This window comes from Plecotus auritus (assembly GCF_963455305.1).
Source record: "Plecotus auritus genome assembly, chromosome: 9".
Lineage (NCBI taxonomy): Eukaryota > Metazoa > Chordata > Mammalia > Chiroptera > Vespertilionidae > Plecotus > Plecotus auritus.
This window is the reverse complement of record NC_137783.1, coordinates 76,617,323-76,637,913: the sequence shown is the minus strand read 5'-3', so window position 1 is coordinate 76,637,913 and position 20,591 is coordinate 76,617,323. Positions and strand designations below refer to the sequence as shown.

Here is a 20,591-nt window from a genome sequence, read left to right as displayed (position 1 = left end):
CCACAGCTTCTTGGTAACCTGGTTCCTGGGCTGGCAGAACTGAGAGGGGCCTTATCTCCTCCATGACTGTCCCCTCCTCTAAACAAGAAATACTCTCCTTTCTTGGGCTCGCTAGGTACTCTTGCCTCTGAGTTCCCAACTTCAGTCTTCTCACAAAGCTCCTCTATAACATGACATGGCGAAGGACTCTTCACTGAACCTTTAGAGCCCAAGGTCAGCATTCTCACCCCTTTAATGCTCTGAAAACTTCTCTGACCTCAGTGCCTTCACACACACACACCCTTTTCCCAAAGAACAACTTTCTTTACTGCAAAACTACAAGCACTTACTTAACAGTCTGGCTACTATCAGAAGCTGAACTCATTATCACCCAGACCTTAACATGTTATCTCTAGGTAAAAATGTGACAGCTTTAAATCCAAGCAGCTAGAGGCCTAGGAACAAGCTGCTGGGCCTACTCCCCTGCCTTTTCTCCAGCCTCATATGCCTATACATAATTTTCCAAAGTCTTTTGCAACTTAAAAACTTTGGAACATTGCTGGATTAAATAAACATCTAAATATTTCAATAAGTTTCAAGTTCACCTAATTTTAGTTTTTATTATAGAAAATCTATAAAGTAAATTTAAAACTATTAATATAATGTCTTATGCTTTGTTAAAGATATATTTCTTAAAAGTGAGAGTGTTCATAAATGTTAATCTAAGAAATGCTGGCTGTTTACTTTTTGATTATCATTAGAAAGTTAAAGTTTAGAAATTCTATGGTTTTAATAACAGAGGACATAAGGCATGGACATGCATTTTTAAAGGAAAAAGAAAATGAGTTAAAATTGTAAGAATGTTTATGAAAGTTGTAATAAAATTTGTGAAAGGTTTGTAGAGATAAATGTTAAAAGGAAATTATATAAATAACACAGGTCAGTAAGCCAGAACAAGCAAACTAGGGAAACTGAGATAGTAAAATAGCAGTCCACAGCCATCTAGTAAATCCTATCTTCCCTAAACCAAGGACACTTAAGAATAGAGAATAAACCTCATTTTAGTATATTAGACTACAACCCTCCAAATTAATGTTTCTTTCCTTCCATCAGACCATTTGTCAAAACTCATATTATTCTAGCTTCTACCTCAGTAATACTGAAATGTATAAAACAGTTTGTCTCCACCAGGTTATAAGCCCTACTTGTACACAGGAAATACCACCCTAGATACCATCACTACTCCCTTTAGTGCCCAGGCCTCATCATCCCTCTGACCCCTAGAGCAAGGACAATAGGCCAGGTACAGATGTAAAAACTCACCAAGGCAGAGAGCTCCAGAAGCCTAGTAAGGGACAAAACTGGAGAAAACAAGAACCTCACCCCCAGGGTAACCTACCTTTCCTTTAGCCTTCCTGGAGAAAAAACAGCCCCTCTCGCATATCAGCCGAATGACTAATAAGTTGTATACCCAGGCTTCCATATTCCTGCAGATTGTTAGTGACAACATTCCCCCGCCTGGCGCAGACCATCCCATCCAAACAATGCAAGATATTTTCAAACTCATTACAGACCTCTGGCTCCAGGGCGATTTACAGGATTTCTCTCCAGATCACATCTATTTGTTTACCTTCATAGTGCTTCTGAATATCGCAGATCTCTTTATGCCCCTAAAATAGTCCCCCTACTAGCCCTAGACTATCTTTTAGCCAAAGAGGAAGGGGTTTGTTTAATTGCTAACACCTCCTGTTGTTTTTATCTAAACTCTACAGGTCAAATAGAAGAAAGAACACAGTGCATTTTACAGAATACACAATGGCTCAAGAAGATCAGTCAGGACAGCATAGAGTAGCCCATATGGCCCAGCCTACAAGCAGCTCTGCCCAATTTAACCTGGTGTTTACCCCTTTTTGCCCCCCTGACACTATTTCTCTTACTCCTCCTCTTCAGGCCCTGCATTTTCAGTATAGTTACCAAATTTGTACAAACAAGATTATAAGTCCTAGTTAACCAGACAATAGGACAGTTTGTCCTTACCCAGGTAAAGGGACCCTACAGGCCTATACCCCAGGAAATAATCTGAATTTACTCCTTAAGCATCCACAACATCCCCTCTCATGCAGGAAGTAATAAAAGAGAAACGGCGACCCCATCCCCCTTCTTTTCCTTTATATGTACCCTTTAAGATGGGAATGGAAGGGTTAAAGAGAATAAAACGGGGCAGAGAAAAACTTACTGTGCTTAGGTATCTTGCAGAAAGCTTTCAGCCTTGAACACCGCATAGCTCAGATAACCAGAAGACCCCTGGCATTGGGAGGAACCAAGGACGGACCGGACTCTTACATCAGCAGGAAGGCTTGCAGCCAGCAAGGATTAATAAAAGTCTGCCTCTCCCTTCAGTCTCTGCTGACTCCTTTTTGTTGGACTCAGCCCACCTGCACCCAGGTGCCTGAAATAAAAATCTCTGTTGATACATTATGGCCTCATGTCATAGGTACATGATCCCGGCCCACTCCAAACCTTTCACTTACCATGTGCTGTGTTTCCATGACTCATCTTCAGGACTCATGCTAATTCCTTTAGGCCAATGGTCGGCAAACTGTGGCTTACGAGCCATGGTTTGCTGCTCTGTTGACTAATGAGTTTGCCGACCACTGCTTTAGGCGGTGGTGCTGGAGGCCCACCTTAATACATCTTGAATTCCTTACAGCCTCCCCCATCATGGCCTGTTCACTTGGGCTAAATGTTTCCTGAATGAAGGGGTGGATGGTGCACTGGGGAGGGCACTTCTTCCTCTGAGATAGGAAGGAATGAAGAAGGGTGGGATCATGAGGCCTGAGGAGGGATGTTGAGGATCCAGCAGATGTCCTCCACACTTGTGAGAGACAAGGTTTAGGTGAAAAGAGCTTAAGCTTTGGAATCAGCCCAACCTGGGTTCAGGTCTGTGCTCTAAGACTACTAGCTGTGAGAGTGAGCTGGGTGGGCTTAGGGGCTCAGGGAGAGCAGAGGGCCTGGAAGGGCATCTCGGGGAACACACAGGAAGTCCCCAAGATGGAATAGGGCTTGCCAGGAACAGTGAGAATACAGCTGATGTGCAAGTGGCACTGTAGTAGGCTGTGACCTCTTCTTGGTGTCGGGGTCTTGAGAACCTGATGCTGGATGGCCAGACCCCCATGGAGGACTGGAATGCAGAGGAGGGCCCCAGACCCGCGATCTTCAGAGCAAAACCAGGAGACGCACTGCAGAGGCCTGAGGCCCAGCAGCAGCCCAGTAGGCCAGACTGGGCTGTAGGGGAATGACAGGGTCAGGGAGCCCCCCGATTCTCTCCTCCCCAGACTCTCCTTGGGTCAGCCCCAAATGGTTGATGGCAAGAAGCCATCTGGCCATTCACCTTAGACCTGATGTTGCTCTTGGTTTCCCATTTGGGGAGTGAGTGGGCTCTGTGGGCTTCAGAGAAGAGTGGGAAGGGAGAGGTGTCAGGAGCAGTGGGACAAACTCAAGCTGCAGCTCAATGACTGCCTGGCCCCGTGGTGGTGACTCAGGTGGAGTGAGGCTGGCAGGCAGGAGCAGGGCACCCAGTCCCTGTTCTGTGTTCCCCACAGGCTCCTGGGCAGGGCACTAGTGTCCCAGGCAGTGTGGCTGTGAGGTGCTGGGAGCCCTGGGACTGCTGGCTGGTGCGAGTGTGGGCTCATGGCTTCTAGGTCAGTGCTGGCCCCTTCAGTGTCTGAGGAGGGTTGGAGCACAAGATGCAGGGGATGCTGGGAGGAGGAGTGGGCGTGAGCAGATGCGAAGGCAGGTAGATGAGTGAGCGTCTTTCTTGTCTGCTCTGGGTCCACAAGGGCAGATGGGGGAACTGCAGCAGGAGCCTCCACATTCCAGTCCGACAGGGAGAGGTGCAAGGTACTGGATGAGTGATCCAGAGAGGCCCTGCTCAAACATCAAGACAAGACAGCTAGCGCTGCACCTCTCCTCAGCGTGCTGGGTGGGGGACCTGCCTCAGGCAGGGTGGCCAATGAGGAGGCCCCAGGCAGCTGCTTTTGCCTCCCTCAGCCACAAGTGTCTTGTTATGCCCCTCGGCCCTCCTGTGGGAATCTCTTCCCTCCCCAGCCCCTCTCTGTGACCCTCTCCTTGTCCTTGGGCTCTGAAGTGCTGTGTCTGTGGCCAGTGGCCTTGCAGCCCATCCTGGGACCTTGCAAGATGAGGAGATGACTTTGAGCTGCTCAGAGGCCAAGGGTGAGGAAGCCCTGCCCTCCTCGCTTCCCAGCACAGGTGGGCCACCCCAAGGCCTGGAGACCCCTATCCCACCCTTCACAACTCTGAGACCCCCCTTCTGGCTGGGGGCAAGAGGACCAAAATGAAGGGCCATGACTCCCCTGCCACTCATCAGTATCTCCTCCTCAGGTGGGAGTGTGGTGACACCGGCCAGTGTGCGGAGCTGCTCTCTGATTTGGGGCTGTCAGCACTCCCAGGGACTGTCTTGGTCTCAAACTAGGGCATGACCAGGAGCCCAGGCTGCTGAAGGGGTGGCAGCTTGATGTTTGGGGCAGAGTGAGCCAGAAGTGGAGGGAAAGAGGAGCCAGGTGTGTGGGGAGATAGCGCGCCACAGGCAGGAGTCTCTGCCCAGTGGCCCCCTTGAGGGCTGGGAACATCACTATGCATTGTCTCCCCCACCCCACAACACCTTCCTCTCCTCTCTCGGTAAGGGCTAAGGTCAGAAGGTGTCGTGCTGCTGGGGCCTGGTTAGAATCAGTTATAGAAGTTAGAACTAGCTTGGAGTCTGCCTTTTGGGAGCCGGGTGATGTTGGGCATGTTGCTTCTTTGAGCTTCCAGTTCCTTCTCTATAAACTAGAGGTAAACCTATTTACTGCATGAAGTTGTGAGGATAATCCGAGCTCATATAAAAGAGAGGCTAGCACAGAGCCTGGAAAAAAGATGCTCAGTAAGTAGTAACCCTCACTAGTATTGTCACAAGACTCGAAATCGGAAGACATGGACTTCCATGTCTTGGATCATCATTTGCAGATTATGTGACCTTGGGCAGGTTGCTTAACCTCCACACCTTAGTTTTCCCTCTGCAGAATGGGAGGATGGTGACACCCCACAGTCTGCATGATGCCAAGTGATGGAACACATTTAAAAACACTTGGTTAAAACACACAGCTGAAATGCTGCACAAATAGCGTTATTTTGTTCTCAGAACTGACCTCATGTCCTGGGAGCAGGGAGCCTGACACTGAGTGACCCAGACGCTATCCTTTGGCCTCTTCAGATCTACACTGGCCAGGCCCAGCTGCCCCTGCCCACCACATGCCTCTCCCCAACGGCGCACACCTCTCCCCCACACTGCACACTTTTCCCCATGGTACACACTTCTCCCCCATGGCACACACCTCTCCCCAAGAGCGCACACCTCTCCCCCATGGCACACACCTCTCCCCATGGCACACACATCTCCCCCATGACACACACCTCTCCCCCACAGCGCACACCTCTCTCCATAGCACTCCCCTCTCCCCAAGGTACACACATCTCCCCATAGCACGCACATCTCCCCATGGTGCACACATCTCCCCATAGCACGCACATCTCCTCATGGCTCACACCTCTCCCCATGGCGCACACCTCTCCCTATGGCTCACACATCTCCCCATAGCGCGCACATCTCCCCATAGAACGCACTTCTCCCCCACAGCACACACCTCTCCCCCACAGCACACACCTCTCCCCCACAGCACACACCTCTCCCTCACAGCACACACCTCTCCCCATGGCACTTGCTTCCTCTATGCCACATGCCTCTCTTCCATGGCGGGTGGGACATGGCTGTCATGCCCCGTTTCAGTGTCTTTCAGAATAAACACTGAGGACTTCCTGCTGGAAGTGCAGATGGGGGCCTGACCAGGCTGGCTCCTGGTCTGCTGCCAGGGCTGGAGCTGGGCCCTGGGGGTGAGGATCTGCCAGAGCCTATGACACCTCAGGTGACTGGGCCAGATCTGGGCCTGGGGAGAGTGGGGAGCTGGCTGGCAGTGGGGACCTCTGTCTGTCTGTGGTAGTCAGCATGCTCAGGGAATGGCAGGAGGTCCTTCTGCCTTCTCCTGGCCTCTGGGTTCTGTGTCTCTCCCCTGAGGACCTCTGCTTTTGAACAAGCCTGAATCCCAGAAGCGATCATGGTCACAGCCTTGCTCCAGCACCGCCCTGGAGTATCTCGTGCACGTTCCAGTTATTGACCCTGCCGCGCATGCTGCGGTTTAAAGCTGTTTCTTCTGTTCTCCTCTTCTTCTGCCAAGATTCACTCACCACAAGGGAGTTCATCTGTCTGATGTCAAGCTCAGCTGCTGGCAGGAGTTTGCTCAGCTCTCCCCTGGCCTGGGAGGCCTCCCGGGGGAGGCATGGCAGCCCAGGTAGGGCTGCTGAGGAGAGTGAGTGGGGTCCCTTACTTCCCAGGGGGAAGTCCAGCAACAGTCTTTCTGTCCTGGGAGCCTGGTGGTGATGACACTGGCTGCGTAAGAGGACAGAGAGGACCATTTCCCGAGCAGAAACTGCACACTCAGTTCCGCGAGCCTGCCCATCCGAGGCGCATACCTTATCCTACTTGCCCCTCACAAGAACTGCAGGGTAGGTGGTTATTGTCACAGCATTTCGCCTGGTACTCTTATTCCCACTTTACAGGTGGGGAAACTGAGGCTTGATGAGGTAAAGGGTCTTGTCCAAGGTCACAGAACTAATAAGCAGCCAAACCAAGTCTGGAAACCAGGCTCCCATATCCAATCTGAGTGCTCTCTCATCCCTGCCACATTTTATTTGGATAATCTTCTGATGTCTAAGGAAAGAGTTCTTGCTCTGGCTAAGAACTGCTTGGAGCCTGGAGATACTCCAGAGAAGAGGGCCCTGGGGTGGAGAGGTCCCTCCCCAAATCCTGGGTGTGGGCACGAGCTGAGAAATCTCCACTCCGCCTGGACTTCCTCCAGCTGCCTGGCAGCATCCTCCAGCGCTCTAGCCTCGCACCCTTGCACCACCTTTTCCGAGGCCTCCTCACCTTAGCCACCTGGACAGGCACAGGGAGTAGGGGTGGGACTGACCCTGCCAGGAGAGCCGGGAGGCTGTGGGTTTGGGAAACCAGAAGAGACTAAGATCCAGGCATTGGGCTGCTGGGGGCAAGAGAGGAGTGAAGAAAGAGAAGAGGGCTTGGGTCCGAAAGGAACTGAGGCTTATGTTAAGGAAAGGAGGGGAGAGAGGAGAGCAGGGATGCGTATACACAGGCCAGGCCAGGGCTTGGGATAGAGACTAGAATAAGCCTAGGAAGGAGCATTGCAAAGAGTCCTGTTCACTCACCATGCGCTTATCCAGTCATCCAGCGAGCACGCATTTACTTGGGGCCCTTAGTGGGAACAGGTAGGCTTTGTCCCTCAAGAGTTCTTGATTTGTGACTTTGGGCCCTACTCAAATCAACTCTCGAGGGCCACAGAGTCGGGCTGGTGCTGGGGCCATCGGGCCTGTGCGCACCGCTGTCCAGAGACCATGGCAGCAGATGGCTGTGGCTACATGAGGGGCCCGCTCTGACCCCAGCCTTCCTCCATGCCCTGAGTGGGGCTCAGCCTCGACTGCTCCCTGCCCGGTGTCTTGCTGGTGCCTCTGTTTTGTAGGGACAGCGGCAGACAGTGTAATGCGCATGTTGCAGTGAGGAAACTGCTGTGGGAGAGGGAAGTGACCATCCGCAGGAAGTGGAGAGCCAGGACTGATGGAAGCTTTTCTGACTCGGCTTAGTTAGACTATCACCCAAGGCCCTTCGAAGCTTGTGAAAAGTGGAAAGAGCTATGCAGGAGCGAGTGGGTGGAAATTGCAGATGACTCACAGTGTTTCCCTTCTCTATCCACTGGGACTTGAGCACTTATTAAGCACCGGCTGCATGCCCAGTGTCTTGCCAGCTGCGAGGGGATACTAAGAAGCATGGGTTCTGGGAGCTTGCAATCTGTGGTGGGGGTCCCCTCTCTGGCCAGCTCCTCCACCCGCCTCCTCACTCACGTCAACTTTCTCTGTCCTTGCTTCCCCGGGCTCCGCGTGGCTCCTGTGTGCAGTTTGAGGCTGGCCCGCCTGTCCAGCTGGCGGGTCCATGCGGGGCTGGTCAGCCACAGTATGGTCAGGTCCCACGAGGACCTGTGGTGGAGAGGGTTATCCCCCATCCTCTCTACAGTGCCTGGAATCACAGCTACGACGTTGCTCTCCTGCGGCTCCACATGCCGCTCACTTTCTCAGGTGAGGTGCTGGCCCTGGGCAGGTGCAGGCTGTGGTGAGAGAGAGGCAGACACGGGAGGGCCGGGAGCAGGCTGACTTCTGAGGTTTCCTCCTAGTGCTATAAACGTTGAAGTATTCAGTGCATTTGGTGACCATGGTGACTTCAGCATCAACTGGACCTGAAGTTGCACCAGCTCTTCCACCTGCTCTCGTGGGGACAGAGGTCTGGCCCTTTTTGTGCTGGGCTGCGGGCAGGATTTGCCTGGAGGTCCCTACAAGAGCTTTGTAGTCTCATCTACCAGCAGCCGCTCCACCCCTGACTGCAGGCGGGTGCCAGGTCCCAGCCACCTTGTTACAATTAATAAGATTTCTTCTATTTTCCCAAATATCCTTTCACTTATTCCTCACAACAACCCTGTCAGGTAGATGAGGCAGGTATATACAGAGAGGACACCGCGGTTAGTGAGGGAAGTGACTCTCAAGTCCATGTGGCAAGTAGCTCCTGAGCCGAGTGTCCTGACTGCAGGGCCAGGGATCCTCAGCACACATGAGCACATGCACACTCCCCTATAAACATGTACACTCACACAGTACATGCTCACGTACACTCGCTTCCATGCACATGTGCATTCTCATGCACACACGCTCACACCATAGACACTCACAATACTCCATACACACTCATGCACACTCCCATGCACACACACTCATACCATACACACTCACACCTGTGCACACACGCTCACACCATACACACTCATGTACAAACACTGACAAATACTCAGCACTCCTCCATCCCATTGCTACCTGTACCCTTGGGTTTTCCGAAAAAAAGTTGTTGCTGTATTTCTTTCACACATATTATATATGGGTACTCTCTCAACTGTTGTTCAAGAGTGACTATTTCTAAATTGTCTTAAATATATTTGAGAGGAGAACTTTAAGTTCCTATCTGACTGGAGAGACAATGTTACTTCCAGTGACTAGATCACCACAAAGCACACAGAGTGAAACAGAACAGTGTTCTAGCTCCAGCCAGGGGAGGTTGACAGGCATCGAGAGAGGCACAGAGGGGCACCGGACAGAGTCTTTCTCCTGGATGTGGTTGGAGGGACTGAACGAGAACGGAAAGGAAACTACTCTCTCCCCAGGTGACTGAGTTAATGGCATGCCTGCATTCTACCTAAGAACATGTGTGGGCTTCACCTGTCGGGCATTTTGGAAACAATGCCCCAAGAAGGCCAAAACACCCTGGGGAAACCCCAAATGAGTTCACATTCGGACAAGCTGGGTACAAACACCCAGGAGAATTTGCATTTTTCCTCAGTGCCCAGGTGGGGGGTGTGCAGCCTGTACTCGGCCCTAGAGGGCGCCATGCCACTGCACTCTACACACCGTCCTTTGTGTGAGTGGGACCCTTGAGGTGGTACAGTGCACAACTCCCACAGCCCCCCAGGAGGCCTGACTGGTGGAGACCAAGAGCCAGGACTGTTTGAGAAGGGGAGGAGGATCTGCCAGCCCTGGCAGTCTCCCCTGTGTGAGTCTCTCTGAGAGAATAACCCCTAGGTTTCCCCTAAACTCAGGCTCTTTACTTTTGCTCTCCTTGTTCCAGCAGTGCCCAGGCCTCAGTATTTGGGGTGTATGTGTGAGGGAGGTCTACTTCTCCTCTTTACTCCCAGCCCCCAAGTCTTGGGGACACTGTGCTCCAAGGCCTCTGTGTTCCTGGGCCTTGCTCTGTGTCCCTTCATCTTCACGTCTGCCTCCCGCAGCCCACAGCTGGGACACGCTGCAGGACATGGTAGTGCTGCTGCTCAGCGCCCAGCTCTGCAACAGGTCCTGTGTGTATAGCGGGGTGCTCCTGCCCCCCATGCTATGTGCCAGCTACCTGGAAAGGAGGGCTGATGCCTGCCAGGTGTGGCAGCAAAGGGGCCAAGGAGGAAGGTGGGGCCGGGGTCTTGCTGTGGCTGGGTCCCTGGTCTGAGCAGCCTGTCTAGGAGGCTGAGGCTGAAGCAGGAGGGGCCAGAATGGAGGGTCTGCTCCCCGGGAAGGCCTGGTGCCCCTTTACCTGGAAGGACTGACTGCCTATTTCTCTGGTCTCTGGACCCCTCAGGGAGATAGTTGGGGGGGGGGAGGAGGGGGACCTGGTGTGCCCAGATGGGGGCACATGACACCTTGTGGGGGTGGTCAGCTGGGGCCGAGGCTGCACAGAGCCCAAGCACCCAAGTCTATGCCAAGGTTGCTGAGCTTTTGAACTGGGTCCATGACATGGTGTGGGTGAGTGTGGGGGCCAGGGTCGGGGAGGGGAGGTTTGTAAAGGACCTGCCCCTCAGAAACTGTGACCGTTACCCTTTAGGCCTGGGCCTGGCTGGGGGTGGGGGAGGAGCAAAGGAATGTTCTCAGAGTAAGAGGAAAAGGAAATGATGCATAGAACGCTGAATCCATTGGATTTCTACCCACTTAAGCACTGGCTGGGGAAAGCAGACCTGAGTTTGTATTATAGCCCCATCTGCCATTGACTGGGTAACCTCCGGCAAGTTTCTAACTTGGTAAACCTCCGTTGCCCAGTAATAGCCATTGTGGAGCCTTGCATGCTAGTGTGAGGATTGAATATGGCAAGAGCTGTATGCAGCCTGCGGAGTCCTAGGTTGGAGCGAGTGAGCCTGGGGTTCTCTATGGATGTCTTGATGACCATCACTCGCCCCTGGTTTCTAAGGCAGTTACTAGTGCCTGCATTCCCTACGCTGGGGGCAGAGCTCAGCGTTTAGCAATTTGGGTTTGGCAACTAATTCTTGTGTGACACTGGGCAAGTCACTCACCTTCATCTGTTCCGAGGGAGGGCCTAGTGAGATAATGTGTATAAAAACACGTTACTTGTATCCAGTACCTTACAAAGGCAGGGTATGGCAAGGGAAAACTGCAGGACAAGCAGGGGGTGGGTGGTGGAGAACTAGCTTTATGGATTACGGGGGACACATGCATCCAACTTGTCATTCAAACCTTACAAAAAACCCAGAGAAGCGAGTATTGTTAGCCCATTTGATAGAAGTAGAAATGAAGGTTCTGAATGGTTAAGAGATTTATTAAAATAAATGTTTACTCGGCTAGTGGGTGGATCCAGCTCCCTTCTCTGTCAGCTCAGGACTCCCTCCTCCTCCTCACTGCAGAGCCTCCTATTTTGGGGGTCTCTGGCAGGTCCACTAGATGGAGGAGAAGCGGACCCCGATGCAGAAGATATGGATATCCTATTACCGCACACGACACAGTCGCCACCCACTGGCCAGCCTCTGGGTGTACGGCCTCTCCTGTTGGGCCCTGATTTCTAGACCCTCTATCTCACCAGAGAGCCCCAGCGACAAGAGGAAGGCTGGTCAAGGTTGGGACCATGGGGGAGCTGATGGACATGGGGGAGGAGCTGGAGAGGAAGAGGCTGCTGGAAGCAGCTGGGAGCTGCCTTCTGCCCTCTTTCCTCCCAGCCCCTGTGCCCATCACTTGGGAGGATGTTCAGGGATGCCCCGGGCCTGCCTTCTCCCTGTGCTCTCAGGTGGGTGGTGGTGGGAGCAGTGCCTCCTTAGAGGAGCCCCTGGCTCTGGAGGCTCCTGGGAAGATGGGGTCAAGGCTGGACCAGTCCAGATTAAGCCCATGGAGTCAGGTCCTCCCCACTCTCCATGGTTGGTCTCACCTACTTCCTGTTCTTACCTGGCTCTGGCTGGCCCTGCTGGGGCAGGGGTAGGAGTGGGGACACTGGAAGGACACTCTGGTTGGTGTTGGAATGGGGTGTTGGTTTTAAATGACAGTTCTGTGAACTAGTCCAAGGAGTTCTTTTATTAAAGTGAAGTGATGTATGGTCACGGTTCATTCTCTCTCTCTCTCTCTCTCTCTCTCTCATTAACGGGTAGAATTACCATTTTCCTTTCACATATGTTTCTTAAAGCTCTAGAACTGACTCCTGCTCATCTCTCTAGACTTTTGACATGTGCTTATTTAATTCTTTACATTTGTTAAGTCTGCGTGCAGGATGCTGCCCAGCCTCCTCGGTGCTGAGATTCTGCAAGTCTGAGAAACACGCAAGTCACTGCTGTCTCGGAGTTCTGGCTTCCCCACAAGACCCATCTCTCCTTAGCTCCTGTTTCAGAACCGAGCCTTGGGGCGTGGGGAGCTCTCCTGCGGTGATGCTCAGCACTTTCCTGGTTAAGCTTCTCCCGGTGGCTTTCCTCTTGAGCAATTGAAATGCAATTGGCATCTTGTTTCTAAAAACTGCAATGGATTTTTTATGGTGCTTACCCAAGGAAGTGCAATTAGTATGTAGCAACAACACAATTTTCCCATGAGTTTATCAGCATGTTTAAAGGGGTGGTAGAAATGAATATTCCTGGAGGGCCTGCTTCCGTTGATGTGTTCTGAACAAGGGCCTCCTGCATCGTCTCTGGGACCCGGGAGGGGCTGCAGGTCTGCTGGGAGCAGCTGCCCCGGAGGTCAGCACTCACCACCCGCTGTGGTACAGCTTCAGGGCAGCCGATGCCCCTGGGCAGGGAGGAGTCACCAGCAGGCCCATCAACTGTGATCTTTTTTGTGTTTTTGATGTCACCCGTGAGCATTTGCTTATTCAAAGGGGAGTTTTTGTTGATTGCAGTCATTATGACCTGTTAATCATTAGTAACATTTGAATACTACTTCACAGTTTATCAACCGTGCTCACATGTGGTATCTCATTTAAACCTCACAACACCTATGTGGTGAAGATACTGTTATTGTGTCCGTCTTATAAGCAAGAAAATTGGTTCAGAAAGATTAAGTGACTTTCTGAGGCCAGCCAGCTAGTAAGTGTCAGGGTCCAAATGTGACCTAGTTTTTTTACTCCAAATCCACATCATTGTTGGCACATGAATTAAGGAGGAGTGTAGAATTGGAAGGAGCCTGGCATAGTCACCTGCCTGCACTAATACTTTCTATAGGTGAGGTCATCAAACCCTGGCTCCTACTGGAGACCCTTAGATAAACTTACCAATTCCCAGTTCTCCATGAGATTCAGGGTCTGACTCAAATGTTACAGAGGAGCATCTCCACAGGAGGAGGATGAAGAGAACCCGCTCAGAGAGTTTGCTGACAGCGATTCCCTGTTTGCCTATAGGAGCTCCTGCCAGGAGACCAGGCAGATCTGCAGACTCCGAGGCTCTGACCTGCCCTTCCTATTGGCACCTGCCTCTCCAGGCCTTAGGAAAGGGAGGAGAAGTGGGTGCATTCCTGGGCTGGCTGTGGGAGTGCAGGGGTGGAGATGGATGGGGGCAAGGCAAGGTGGGGAGGAAGGATTTTAATGAGGACCAGATGAGCGCCCAGCCATGTTAAGCTTGTGGAGAATTCAGAGGCAGAGAAGCCACTGCCTTATTGGAGCAGAGACTTATTTGCCATGAACTATTAGCGGCCAGCCAGGCAGGAAGCTGCGGGGTGTCGGTACACGCTAAGCAAGCTCCAAGCACCTCTTGTTGAATAAGTCAGGGCATCTCTGTGTGTGGGAGGCCTGCAGTCTCCTCCCAAGGACTCAGCATCTCACCGGCCTGGGCACACTGCCAGCCTCCGGAGGCTTTCCCTGGGTGGCTCCTGGCTGCCCTGGCCGGGGAGAGCCCTTCTCTCTTCCATCCCTCGGTCCCGCTTTTCCTAGAAGGGCTGCTGCGAACAGGGGCAGCCCTGCCATCCCTCGGAGGGTCCCTCAGGCTCTTTTCTGCATTTGGTTTCTGGAAGCGCTGGGCTCCCCCACAGTAGGACAAAACAGAAGGTGGTTTTCCTCAGTCTTCCCATTGTTTTTCTCGCGCTTCTGCCCTCTCCTGGCCCCACACTTAGAACCCTCCTGACCACTCAAAAGAGAACCCACATGCACCTCCTCCCACTCTTCCGCCTCCCTCAGCTTCCTGGGTCCCTCCCCACCTCACCACTCAGGCACCCCGGAATACATCTGCATTAGCCGCACCCGCGGCCCCTGCTTCCTGCTAAACTGATTGCAGCCCATGGCGACTCTGTAAACTGCACCTCGACTCCCCCACCTCTGGGAAAGTAGGATGTAGCCTCCTACTCTGAGGGAGAGGCTGGCTTTCTTACACATGCCACGGCTGGGAGAGGGAGAGGCGGCACAGCCCGCACAGTGCCCGGAGGCCGTGGGAGAGCAGTCCGGGACCTGCTGGACGGTTTCACATGAGTTGCTGCTGGAGCTACCGAGCTGGAGGCTCACAGGATGGAGAGTGGAGTCCTGGCTCCAGAGGGCACAAGGGGGCCCCAGATGGCAGGGGCTTCACAGCCTGGGCCCGGTCTCCTCAGCTTCCCCTCCCAAGATCTCTTTGGCTGTGACACCGGGTGGTAGAGAGTCTGGGCCTCTAACCACCTGCAAATGTGCTGCCCTGAGCTACTGACTCAGCCTCCCTGGAGTTTGGTCTCTCACCTGTCAAATGAGGGGTCTGGATCAGGTGACCTCCACAGGACCTGCCTCGTCAGGCCAGTGTCACTCAAACCTCCGGTGCCTCTGAGACCTCGGCCTGCCCACAGCTTCCAGCTGGGATCCCTGGGGAGCAGAGCCTGTCCCCGGGGACAGGTCTGAAGGAGCAGGTGTGCTCCAGTTCAGGCCACATAGGATGACACTCCAGCTCTCCCCTCCAGCTCGGCCCTCCGGGTCCCTGGGAGCAGGAGCTCCACGCAGCAGATGTTAAAGCCATTTGCCCCTGTGTCCTGCTGCCCAGTGTTCGTGCCCTGGCAAGGGTTGATCTGGCACTGCTCTCAGCTGCTCCCTGGCCCCTTCCCCACCCCCGGCTCTGTGTGGGGCTCCTGGGCCTCAGCCTCCTTAAACCAGTGAGGGAATTTCCTCCTCCCTCTGTGGAGACCATGACACTTTCATTTGGAGCCTTTCCCTGGATAGTTCCCAGCTGGCCACAGAGCCCTCTGCCCACCAGCACTTCCCCACACGTGAGATGGAGTAGTGAGGGAAGATTCAGCTTGCAGAACTTCACAGGCTTGGGTCCATGCCTCCTCTGTCCTGAGCCACATGCCAGGCCTGGGGACGGAGGATCCTTCCCCACATCCCCATCAGGTGACTCCACCTCCTCCGTTTGATCAGGACTGTGCTGGTTTTAATGCAGAAGGCCTTACAGGGTGTGCTGCCAATGGGTCTCCCAGAAGAAAGGACCTTGGGTTGGGCTGTCTGTCACTCATGGTCCTGACAATGGGAACCATGGGGAAATGGTTTTTATCATGTCTGAAACTGGGCTGGGCTAGGTGGTCCTGGGCTGGGGTTAGGACTTGGAAACTTTGAGCTGAAATGGACTTTGGCAGGGTCCAGTGTTAACTGTGTGTGCATGCCTAAGGCTCTACAAGCCACTTCTTGCTGATATTTGTTCATATAAAAACATTTAAACCTGTAAAGAATTTTTGTGAGTTTATTTGAGCCAAATTGTCTACAATTGCTGGGAAGCAGAATCTCAAGGATTGGGATAAAGCTCCAGAGAATGGCAGGTTTTCACTTTGTTTTATACATTACAATCAAAGGAGTAGATGTAAGAGGGTTACATGAAATCCATTGGTGATAGGTTAGGAAGGCAGGAGAAAGCAAAGTGGAAAAACCTCTGGGATTGGATAAAAAGTAAAATGATAAACTATATACTAGGTCAGGGGTGGGCAAACTTTTTGACTCGAGGGCCACAATGGGTTCTTAAACTGGACCAGAGGGCCAGAACAAAAGCATGGATGGAGTGTTTGTGTGAACTAATATAAATTCAAAGTAAACATCATTACATAAAAGGGTACGGTCTTTTTTTTTTATTTCAATAGTTTTATTCATTTCAAACATTTTAACAAGAAGAATGTAAACACTAATTATTATAATTTGAAACTTCAAAAAATGGAGGAATCATAGCACAATAACATACCTTATATTGAAGATGGCAAAGGCAAAATAAAATTGTCTAACAAAGGAAAGGTACAAAAGCCTTTCAAATTAAACTTAAATATAATAAAATAATGTAAAACTAAAACAAATAGAAAAGAACAAAATGTGTAAACAGTAAATTAAACATTTTCTTTAGTGCAACTTCCAAATTATGCCCGGGACGTAGATGTAGATGGCAATGTAGACTGGGTTGAAAGGTTTTTGGACTTTAAAACATCAACTTCAGTGGGAACAGTGTTGTTGGTCTCCTTTTTAGCTAATGCTCTGATACTGTGCTCTCCAGGGGTGTGTCTCCCTACATCACCACGATAACTGTCTACGCATTCCCAGGGTGATGTCGGGGACACGTTCGCGGGCATTACAAGGAGCCTCTGGAAGATTGAGAGGTTGTTCCTTCTACTGAATGGGCGGATATAAATCTGCCCACTCAGAAGAAGGAGCTGCGGCCGTGTTTCCCGACGTTGCCATGTTAACACTGCTGCTGGTGAAGGAGCGGAGGGGAGAGCAAGGATCCCGCCCGCGGGCCGTAGTTTGCCCACGGCTGCTCTATACGGTCTCCACTTTTGGTCCTCGTTTATCAGGGTTCTCTCCATCGAGTCTTCCATTGATTATTCATGAAGTTTTTCTTTATTTCAGTTTATTTCTGGGAGCATGTCCGTGCAGCATCCACTTACTCTGTCGCCATTTTTAATCTTGGCACATACAGTCTTTTACTTAGGTGAGTATAGGATAGTTAACAGTCAACCAAGAGCAGGATAACAATAACAATGGAGGAATTTATGGTCTCCTTCCTGGCACCCAGGTGCATTTGGTTGTACCCTGAGGGGTCCGGAAAAAGGGAAGTTACAAATTACCCTGACATTTCACAGGTATGTTATCTTAGATGCAAAAAACCCATCGGCCCACTTAAGATAAAGATTGACCTTTGTCAGGGAAGATACTGGCCTAGGACATGACTACCCACTATAAATTGCTTTTTGTTAAAGTTTTAATTTCAGACCATCCTTTGTGGTTACTTTAGGTCTTTGATTTTGCAAGACTGCCATGCAGGCCTTCCCTGAGCTTGTTAAGTTAGCATGTGGCCCCTTTTTTGTCCACACATTGTACTGTTCCTGGGGCCACCCAAAGATTGGCCACTCTTTGTACAATTAATCCTAATAGGTCAAAACTGGTGGTGGGAAGTAGCAGAAGAGAGACAACCCCAGCCCTGAAGAGGGATTGGGGTGGCCCCAGGCAGTGATATGATGATATGATCTGTGTGTGTGTGTGTGTGTGTGTGTGCGCCTGTGTTTATCTGTGTATTTGTGTGTATCTGTTTGGGTCGGTATGTGTTTTGTGTGCATGTCTGTGTGCTTTGTGTGTACAGGTGTGTCTTGTGGGGGACTTGAAGGGCCTAAGGAAAGAGGAGGATGTGAGGGTCTGGGGAAGGTTCTACAGAATCCCTTCCTTAACCCTGAAGGCAGAGCTGGTGGAGATTCTGGCCAGTTTCCACATATAGGGCCCCACCTCCTTTAGTAGTAGCTGCCCTGTTCAGGGCCAATGTCAGGGAAATTCTCACACAGAGTACCATACTTCTTTCTCATCAAAAATGTCCTCATCTTTTGAGGCTGCCACACTAATCGTCCCCCTCTACACACACATACATTCACATGCTCACACACATGTTCACACAGAGGCTCAGTGCTTTACCCAGGCAGGCATGGTCATAAATTACTAGAAAGAATTAATCAGGCAGTCATATATAAGAAATACAGACCTGTAGTAGTGTGTGTGTGTGTGTGTGTGTGCGCGCGCGCGCACATGTGTATGTGTGTACGTGCCTGTGTGATCATTTTCCACATGGGCTTCTGAATCTGAAGTAATCCTTTCAGGACTGCTTCCCCAGGCCCTCTTTAACATTGTGGGGCTTGGGGCCTGAGTGTGGGTGGAAGGCACATGCCATATGTGTAAACAGTTAGAAGTAACACACCCAACTAGCAAACGGTTAAATTAAAAATGCCTTCTCCTCTTGCCATGACAAACATTCCCTGTTAAGGATGTAGAAGTCCAGGTTCAAATTTAGAATCCTTGAATCCCTGGATTATGTCTGGGCTTATGCAAGAGGGGAGAGCCAGCTGTGGCTCCCTTTTCTCCCACTCCCTGGTCCATCCCCTGCTACACCTGGCCTGTGGCAGCCATGTGGACACTCTCCTTCTTAGGGTGGGCCCAGCAGTGGGGTGGGTCTGCCCTCAGGGACAGAGGCCCAGGGCCTCTTGAATTCAGGGTTTAGAAGGGAGCTTGTGAGCCCAGGTGGGTATATTATCTCAGCTCTGTGAGCTTCTCCCCTTAGGGAGGGTCTGGTCAAAAGGGCCAGGACAGCAAGTGGGGTGTCACTGTCAGGGTCACACAAGGGCAGGCGGGGTGTCACTGTCAGGGTCACACAAGGGCAGGTTGGCTCCTGCCTTACCCCAATTTTGGCCCTGCAGGACAGGGTCCTCTAGGGTGGGCCGCTCAGGGCAGGCCAACTCCTCTTGTCTGGTCTCACAGGGGCTGAAATTTACTTCTGCCCATCAGGTCAGACAGAGGTAAGGTGACAGAAGTGGACTCTCTCTCCTGTGCACTCCACTCCTTCAGAGTCCCGTAAAGCACCTCAACCACAGTTCGGGGAGCTCCACTTCCAGGTCAGCCCAGCAGCATGGTGCCCTCTGGGCTCACACTAAGTGGAAAATACCCAGGATGATTCATGATGATCTCCACTCAGGTTCCTCTCAGAAACGAACCGAAATAAACATGAGGAAAAACTCCAGTGTACCAACAGATCAGAACAATCTCACAGAACAGAGTTCAATAAAAACTAAGGTGAGTCAAAGCTAATTAGAAATATGGAAGTATTGGGGCGGGGAAAGCCTGTGGGAGAGGAGCTGGAAATGAATCCGTGTGCATTTTAGAGGGGCCTGGATTAAATTTGGACTGAATTATACCCTCCCCCCACCCAATGTGCTTGTGTTGAAGCCCCAATCCCCAGTGTGACTGTATGTGGAGATAGGGCCTTTAGGAAGGTAATTATGGTTAAAGGAGGTCATAAGGGTGGGGCCCTGACCCCATAGGACTGGTGTCCTTATAAGAAGAGGAACAGATACCAGAACTCTCTCCTCATGCAAACAGAAAAGAGGTCATGTGGGGACACAGTAAGAAGTTACCATCTGCAAGCCAGAGGGGAATCCACCCCAGAAACCAACCAACCCAGATGGCACCTTGATCTTGGACTATGAGGCTCTGTTGTTTGAGCCAGGCTGTGGTATTCTGTTATGACAGCCCTAGACTAATAGGAAACTAAATCAGTGAGAGAGTGCTCTTAAACAGAACACATCCAAGAGCAAGCACAGGGTGTGCTCATAGAGCCTGTCACTCAGGTATTTGTGGGAGGCATTTAGGAGAGCCTGGGAGGGGAGAGAGAAAGGCGCTGGGCAGGAGCCCTCAGCCTGGGCTCTAACCTGGCCTCCATCATGAGTTAATGAACCCCGCTCTCACTGGAACCCCGCTGAATTTATATTTTCTCCTCTACGTAATGGAACTGATGATATATGTCCTGCTTAATTTGCAGAGCAGGTGGGAAGACCAAGTAAAATCAAATAATGAGAAGGCTGTGAAGGTTGCATAGAGCAAGGCAGATGTAAAGGTTGTTTCTCACCTGCGTTGTCCAACCTGCCAGTTCATGTTCACCCAGTTGAAGCTGGTTTGCTCCAGCCATGCCCATCCAAGCCTTGAGCACCCAGGACTGAGTACAATAGTTCTGGCTTCAAGGTATGCATACAGGGGTCCTCAAACTTTTCAAACAGGGGGCCAGTTCACTGTCCCTCAGACCGTTGGAGGGCCGGACTATAGTTTAAAAAAAAAAACTATGAACAAATTCCTATGCGCACTGCGGGCCCAGGATGAGTCGGCTGCTAAGCAGGACAGGCAGCGGCACCCGGCAGGCCGGATAAATGTCCTCGGCGGGCCGCGTGTGGCCCATGGGCCGTAGTTTGAGGACGCCTGATAGATGGAGGCAGACACTAAAGACCAGCTATCTCTTTTATTTGACAAAAGAGCAAAAATGTGGAAGATTTTGAGAGTTTGCTGTAGTTACTTTACAACCATTTAGATGTTTGTTGCCAAGAAGGAACTGATGTGGTAAATGTAGACATTTCCTACCTACTATCATTTTTTTAAGAAAACCGGTGGAGGCAAATGATGTTTTGATCATAACCTCAGCAGTGTGGTTTCCATACCAACCTGTTCCTGCAGAATAAAAAGCCTAAGACGAAAAGCTGCCTCTAATTCACAATGTGGCTAGACTTGGTTGAATGGTGGTTTAGAGAAAAAACTGAGGCCCACCCCCACAGTGCCCAGCCAGAGTGTGTGCGTGCCCACACACGGCACACAGCACAGAAAGGTAAGTCACCTGGTGGCCTCCAAGATCAGGCTCTCTCTGGAA

At 51.4% G+C, this 20,591-nt stretch overlaps 1 protein-coding gene across 1 annotated transcript; it reads left to right on the top strand.

Annotated features, from left to right (window-relative positions):
- Positions 1-3,131: 3,131 nt before the first annotated feature.
- TMPRSS5 (transmembrane serine protease 5) lies at positions 3,132-17,633 on the top strand (the record flags this gene model as incomplete). The annotated part of the gene is given in 16 exon segments (XM_080640581.1): positions 3,132-3,266; positions 3,602-3,680; positions 4,127-4,159; positions 4,162-4,248; positions 5,822-5,874; positions 5,878-5,946; positions 5,950-5,957; positions 6,267-6,380; positions 8,055-8,125; positions 8,128-8,232; positions 9,981-10,123; positions 10,322-10,353; positions 10,355-10,376; positions 10,380-10,432; positions 10,434-10,485; positions 17,502-17,633. Coding segments are annotated over 16 exon segments (1,188 nt in total).
- Between the last annotated feature and the right edge of the window lie 2,958 nt (positions 17,634-20,591).